This window comes from Rosa chinensis, chromosome 6 (genome assembly GCF_002994745.2).
Source record: "Rosa chinensis cultivar Old Blush chromosome 6, RchiOBHm-V2, whole genome shotgun sequence".
NCBI lineage: Eukaryota > Viridiplantae > Streptophyta > Magnoliopsida > Rosales > Rosaceae > Rosa > Rosa chinensis.
The window spans coordinates 60,770,804-60,777,871 of NC_037093.1; the positions used below are offsets into that span (position 1 = coordinate 60,770,804).

The 7,068-nt window shown below is 41.0% G+C and overlaps 2 protein-coding genes across 2 annotated transcripts; one reads left to right on the forward strand and one right to left on the reverse strand.

Annotated features, from left to right (window-relative positions):
- The first annotated feature begins 237 nt into the window (after positions 1-237).
- Positions 238-2,707, forward strand: LOC112172635 (deSI-like protein At4g17486). The gene is made up of 3 exons (XM_024310036.2): positions 238-1,038; positions 1,520-1,807; positions 2,178-2,707. Exons 1-3 carry the CDS (start codon positions 900-902, stop codon positions 2,399-2,401), a joined length of 651 nt encoding a protein of 216 aa, XP_024165804.1. The 5' UTR covers positions 238-899; the 3' UTR covers positions 2,402-2,707.
- A 2,540-nt stretch (positions 2,708-5,247) lies between these two features.
- Positions 5,248-6,698, reverse strand: LOC112174130. The gene has a single exon (XM_024311847.2). It carries the CDS (start codon positions 6,591-6,593, stop codon positions 5,535-5,537), a length of 1,059 nt encoding a protein of 352 aa, XP_024167615.1. The 5' UTR covers positions 6,594-6,698; the 3' UTR covers positions 5,248-5,534.
- Between the last annotated feature and the right edge of the window lie 370 nt (positions 6,699-7,068).

Sequence of the window (7,068 nt, forward strand, 5' to 3'; positions counted from 1 at the left end):
TTCGATCCTGGTAATCTCAATTCCCAACTAGTTAGCGTTGAGAAAATATTGCAGAAAAAGTGGTAGACCAGCCCCAACGCCAATAGACTCTTTTTTTTTTTTCTTTCTCCAAAGAAAATAAGACTTAACTTACACGTCTGGAAAAAGAATGAATGATGACCCAACGTGGACGATGTCAATGGAAACTCTTTACTTTACTTAAAAGCATAATAATTACAACTTTGGTGCAGCAGGGGAGAATTCTGTCGCAAAAGGAAAGAAGCGGAAGCAGCATTAGTTTCTGTTTCTCCCTCCTCTTCTTGAATGGACATGGATAGCTAATAGCCTGCTTGGTTTTGCTTAGTTGTGTTTTTAGCGCGTTTCGGTTTCTCTCCCGAGTTAATTCTAGCGTGGCAAAACGCAGAAATTTGATGTAAGGGTAGTTTCCGTTATTATTTAGACTTGTATGGTTGGTTTGATACGTCAGCCTTCTTTTTTCCATCCGGTTTTGCTTTGCTTTTGGTTTTTGGTAATAAACTTATAAAGAGAGTCCGCGGCGTGAACACTTTCGGCCGCCGGAAAGGGAGGAGGAGGAGGAGTTGGGAGTTGGAAAATAAGATTCGTCTTCCAAAACCGAAAGCGGGGAATTGAAAAAGAGTAATCGGAATCTCGTTATCTTTCCCGCTTTGCCCTCCGAATATCTCTCCAATTTCATATCCATCCCCCATCCCTCCCGTCCTCGGTTTCAGCAAAGATTCTTCTATTCTGTTCTGTTGTTTTCGGTCTGGCTCTTCTCTTCTATGTATCAAGACGCTGACGGTTGCCGTTTTTGTGCTCCACCTTCTCCGTTTTGTGTTCATATTTCATTTCGAGAAATTCTTCTTGTTTAGAGAGAGAGAGAGAGAGAGAGAGAGAGAGAAATGCTGTGTAGAATGGTATTGGTGCCCAAGAAGAAGAAGACTGGCAAAGTTCCGGTGTATCTCAATGTCTACGATCTCACACCAATCAATGGCTACGCCTATTGGCTTGGCCTTGGTGTCTACCATTCCGGCGTGCAAGGTAATTCGTCTTTTTTTGTCTTTGCCGTTTCCGAGTTTAGATCTGCTGGCATACATCAAATGAAAATCTGGCTCACAAGTTTATGTTCTGCACAAGAAACACTTGTAATTTGGATCTGAATGAATAGTCGAAATCTCGGCCCAGGTTAATTAGTTTTCATCATCAGAGAGATTCTGAGCAGAACAATCAAATTTTGCGTTGTTTGAGTCAGTGAATTGAATTCGTTTTCGTGTTTGGTCTGAGCTAAATTGAATCCTCCTTTTCAACTAAAGAGAAAAAAGTATGAAAACGTGAAACGTAGTGGACTCGGTTGTAAATTTGAGTGATCAATTCTTGTTTGCTGGTTAAGAAGTGATTTTTATTATAATTCATAAACAAAGCTGACATCATGTATGTTCTTGGGAGGGAAATGGATTTCTGTAATAAAGTACTAGACTTGGTTTCTGTGTTTTTAGATTTTTGTGTTTATTTCTGTGTTCAGTACACGGCGTTGAATATGCTTTTGGAGCGCATGACCATGCAACAACTGGGATTTTTGAAGTTGAACCAAAGAAATGCCCTGGTTTTGTATTCCGAAAATCCATTCTGATAGGAAGAACAGATTTAGGTCCCAAAGAGGTCCGTGCATTCATGGAGAAACTCGCAGAAGACTACTCTGGAAACACATACCACCTCATCACCAAGAATTGCAACCACTTCTGTAATGATGTGTGCCTCAGATTGACAGAGAGGCCTATTCCTCGTTGGGTTAACCGTCTTGCTCGACTCGGTAACAATTTCTTCTTCTCTTAGAAGTTCCTTCATTGCATCCCCACCGTTAATGTTTATTAGCACAATACCAATATTTAATAGCACATCATGAATGGCCATGCCACCAAAAGAATTGCCATTGTTATCTCATCTCTCACATTATCAGAAATCCATCATAGCATAGCTTAGATTCAAATCTGAAAAAGTAAAAATAGAAACGAGAATAAGTAGAGAATACAGATGTGGTGTTAGTTATTTGCTCATGTATATCCGTTGGGATTTCTATGCGGCAAGAAGGTCAGTTTCCGGAAAAAATAGTGTGCCTGTTATTTACTCACTAGAAATGACTATCCTAACAATCTTCTCATGTTTTTTTCAATGAACTTTAGGTTTATTCTGCAATTGTGTTCTTCCGGCTGGCCTGAACGAAACTAGGGTTCGGCAAGTAAGATCAGATGGGGGGATTTATGGAGATAAGAAGAAATTGAGAAGCCATTCAAGTAATAGTGCACCCGATTCTGGAGGCAGAGGTTCTAGACAAAGACATTGTCTTCCGCCGTCTTCATCGTTGATCCATTCTACCTCAACCCCAGCTTTGACTGTAAAGCTTTGACACCAGTTTATTTGATTTGGAGGCCTGTTATAGAGTTTTAGAATTTCATATGAACAACAGATGGGGGTAATTGCAAAGTTTAATTCTGCTCCATCTGGTTATCTCAGCTGCTTGAAAATTGTGTCAGTGTATTAGTTTTCTGTAAAATGCTTTCTGGGGAGAATCAAGGTCTGTGATTTTCAATTTTTTTGGTTTCTTTGTTCGTCTTTAAGACATGTTAGAAAATAAGAATGTACAGGTAATGCATATATGCACAGCAGAGCAGGGATTGAAATAAAATCAATTGGTGCTGACTTGGTGACGGTTCATATGAATGAATGTAGCCAGGCATCGCACAAAGTAGGTAGGTGGGAGAACCCTGTCCCAGTGGCTCGCTCATTATGAGTTTGAGAAAGACATTGTGTTCGGCATGCCTTTGTGACCTGCTGGGGTCCCATTCTTATATGAAAAACTTATCCCTGTCGGTCAGTGGTTTAGCTTCAAGTTCTTGATCCTGTGTGAGCTTGATCCATTTTTATTTTTGATCAACAAACTTCGGACTACAAGAAGAGAAAGGTTGCTATTTTTTGAAGGATTTTTCTGTGATCAGATACTTTCCAACCTTCAAGAGAGTCCTTGTGTGTGTTTTGGAGGTTACTGTACGATTATCAGAGACAAATTAAGGTGTAAGTTGCTAGTTGTTTGGAGTTTGCACCATCCGATCAGCTGTTTGGGCTGGGCTCGTATGGAGACTTACGGTCTCTAATAAGAAATGAAATGCATTTCCTATTAGGGTCGGGTTAAAGTCAAGATTGTTGGCTGTTAATTAGGCTTGTCCCTAAACCGTAGCCCAAAGCACTCACGTCCCAGCCACCATTATGGGTAAGCTACCAACAAGTCTTTGTTGCAAGTAGCGGCCGCTTGTTTTGAACATGCAGACAATCTAACCTTGATAAATATAGGTTTAAGGTTCAATGCACGCATTTAGCATTTGCTCCACTAGTTTTACTTGTACTCTTCATTTGCAAGTGAAAGGCAAATGACTAATGAGAGTAATTAAGAGTCCAATTTTTCGGATACGAAAATCTTGTTTTATCAATGGTAAAATTTTGGAGAAAGTTTCGCTTCAGCAATGCAAGTATATTATGTGGTAAAATTGGGATTTTTTTAATTTATTTTTTATTCGGGTTTAGTTTTTACGGAGTTTGAAAGCATATACAACATATTTTGGTATGTTTAGCCACGTTTGCATGAGTACCGTTAGCTACTTGCATAGACATAAGCATAGGCATCATTAACCTCACTAGATATTGCCTTGCCAAAAACAAAAAACTCACTAGATATGGGACATCATTAGTGTCGCTTGCATAGGGGTGGACTTGAACATTTTTAGCTCCACTTGCAATGAGCATCATTAACCTCGCTTGCATGAGGGTTGTCATGGATACGGGGCATCAACATCGTTAACTTGACTTATTTAGTGTAAAATGGATATAATATTTTTGCTCTCACCGTGAAAACATGCTTGTAATTCTTAATTTACGGAGAAAAGATTACTTTTGGTGAAAGAAAGATACCTAGTACTGAAAGAAATGGACAAGAGTGATGATTAATTCCCATCCAAAGAGAGAGGACGAGCAGAACAGACCAAGAACATGTGAACTCTGAAACGAGTGCATGCTTGCTAGCTGCCTAGCTTGCTCTGTTTGGTCTCGGCGCGGTCTGCATGCGCCCCTCCTTATTTAGATTCATTCGAGATGCCATCTTCAATCTTTTAACATCTTCATCAAACTTCCAAACGTAAATGTCGACAACCTCTGCAACCTTTCTGACCATAATTTACCACTCGCTGACTTAAGAATCTTAGACCAATTCACCACAGCTCATCCAGTGCTGGCTATCATTCGGCTAAAGGTCTAGTTACTTTCTCAAAATTGCCATATTAACACTTAGAGAAACAGAAAATAAGACAATAAACTCTGCAGCAGAAAATAAGACAATAAACTCTGCAGCAGTATACAATTGCCGTGATGAATTCTTCTTCTATGTTCAGATAACAAAGGTCTCATTTTTCATAAACGATTGTAATTTTTGTCAACGGATTATAAAACGAAATAATTGTTAACAATTAGAACGTTTTGTATTTGTTATGAATTCCAGAAAGACAGGAGTGAAAGCAAAACAGCTTGAACTTTTATAAAAGTCGGACCTACCGACCTTTTATTTCCCATTACTCTTTCATTGGACCATTTCCGGCATATAAAAATCCTTTTGAGTTTTATTTTTGAAGTTTCAAAATATTGCCGTGTTTTGAGTAACGGCCAATGTCAGATGTTGCATTGATCCAAGAGACGGTCAACAAATTAAACGGTTGATATTGGTGAAGAGTAGGTTGAATTAGAAATAAGAGATATTTCTACGTACCATTGCAAGTAGTCTAGTGATTCTTGCTTAATTGAGTGTGCTCCCCAATCTAGGTTCGAACCCTGAAACTGTTAAAGTGGTCAGATACTATACTGCAACGCACAGTTTGAGCACTTCACATACCCCGAAGGAGTTTATCTTAGCCTAGCCTAAAAAATTTTTAAGTTCCTCTTGACAAAGTAAAAAAAAAAAAAAAAGATATTTCTACAAAGTACAAACCAAGAAATAGAAGACCCACCCTCACATGCATCTTGTCTCGTCCTTTCTCTATTTTGTCCTTTGTTTGTTTCAAAGAAAAGGAACCAACTTTGCAAAATTTGATGACAACCAACTCTACCAAAACCTCCCATCAAACTCATTCAGGCCACACCAGAAGCCACAAGAATGTAAGATAACTTTATATGAATACTCTTCAAAGTAAAAAAAGCTACATAGAGTTCATCTTCATCAATATTATGTTTCACAAATTTAATTGATTGCGTCAAACAACTCCAAATATTACAGCAATTCCTAGTAGACATACCTAAAAGGAAGCTTGTTTGCCTCTTTGTAACTAGAATTGTTAGATCATCCATGTGTATCTATGAATTTCATAGTTTGATTGGATCTTATTGAATTTATGTTCAAGAACAAATGGGTTAGTGGGGAACTAGTAGTAACTATATATCACCATATATGAATATGAAACCAGCTAATTTAGGAAGCAATGCATTTCGATTTCCAGTCAAATTCACCTCCTCCAAGCATAAACGAGCAAAGAAAATCCGGTAGGACCAGCGCTGAGCTCGCTCTCCTCCATAGTAGCCCATTCCATTACCGAAGAGCTACAAGACCCCGCAGACGACATTGAAACGGAAGAAGACGAAAAGCTCTTGCCCATCTTCCTCCACTCAATCCCATTCATCCCGAAATTCCAGAACTGCTGCTGCTGCTGCGCCCAATGACCGACACTCAATTGGGTATTAATGTCTTGTTCGTCTTCTTCGAACCTGAACATGAACACTGCATGGCCATCATTGCTGTCATTCTCGAAAAGCCAATTGTAGACGTCCCATGAGATATGCATCGGCACACCGTCCACCTCAATCCGCTCATTCCCTCTGAATTTCCACTTCAATCGCTTTATCTGCAGAACCCTTTTGTTGTCGACTCTGAAGGTGAGCCGGCTGAAGTCGTCATTGTGGCCGCAATCGATTTGGATGTCTCTGATTCTGCCGCCCAATTTGGCCTTGGTGGTGTAAATGTTCTTGGCAACCACGTGCTCTCGCTTCAAAACCAGAGCCTGCGGTTGAGGACTTTCATCCAGCGCCTGTTTGGCTCTGGTTTTGGCATAAGCCTCTTTGTTCAAATCTCCGAGGAGGAGGGTCATGTCGCCCTCAACTACGACGGCGACGTAGAACGCGGAAACGGGTTCGGGTCCGGAGCCGAATCGGGCTCTGGAGAAGTCCCAGAAAATGAGGATATTGGGGGCGAGCTTCTTGGATCCATGGCGTTTCCAGAAGAAGAAGGGCTTGATGTTGAGGTGGAAAGAAGGGGAGGAAGAAGGAGGTGGGGGAGAGTCGAAGGCGTGGTGGAGGAGGTTGAGGTGGAGAGAGCGGCCGCCAAGGAAGGAGCGAGACCAGGTGAGCGAGAAGAGGGCGAAGTCGGTGTGGTAGAGACAGGTGGTTAGGTTGGCGTGGCCGGAGATTGGGGGAGGAGGCGTCGGCGGCGGGGAGTGGTGGTGTTGGGCGGTGGTTGGGGAGGGGCGGAAGCAAGAAGGGAAACTAGAGGAGGAGTTGTGGCGGGACATTGGGCTTCGGATATATGTGTGAATGTGACTTAAAGGAGGACAATCCGTGAGTGCAAGGGTTTTGGTGGTTTTTGGAGGGAGGTAGAGGTATGTGTGAGAAATGGTCTAAAAGAAGAAGATGGGGTTTTATTGGGTTGGGGGGGGGGGGGGGAGATTTGTTATGTGTCGTCCTCGGTCGCAGAGACTCTGATGGAAAGGAAAGGGCTGAAAGGGAGGGGCGGTGGACAATTTAGAGACCGACTAGAGAAAGACCCATTTGATCAGCCAGAGGAAGCTACCTCAAAATATCAACATATTGGACTTTCAAACTCGACAAAGACAACAATTACTATGCAATTTCATCCCAAACCCTTTCAAGGAATTTTTTCTACATTATGTTAATTTTTGGTACATGTTGTTTGTTATGATTCGATTTTAAAATTATACCCTTTAATTGCTTTATGAATTTATTGATAATGGGAATAACTCATTTTGT

Bases quoted from the DNA above. Each gene is read 5' to 3' on its own strand.
- LOC112172635 (XM_024310036.2), top strand. From the start codon at position 900: ATGCTGTGTAGAATGGTATTGGTGCCCAAGAAGAAGAAGACTGGCAAA. The intron at 1,039-1,519 runs GTAATTCGTCTT...TTCTGTGTTCAG, and splicing joins CTACCATTCCGGCGTGCAAG to TACACGGCGTTGAATATGCT. The intron at 1,808-2,177 runs GTAACAATTTCT...AATGAACTTTAG, and splicing joins TAACCGTCTTGCTCGACTCG to GTTTATTCTGCAATTGTGTT.
- LOC112174130 (XM_024311847.2), bottom strand. From the start codon at position 6,593: ATGTCCCGCCACAACTCCTCCTCTAGTTTCCCTTCTTGCTTCCGCCCC.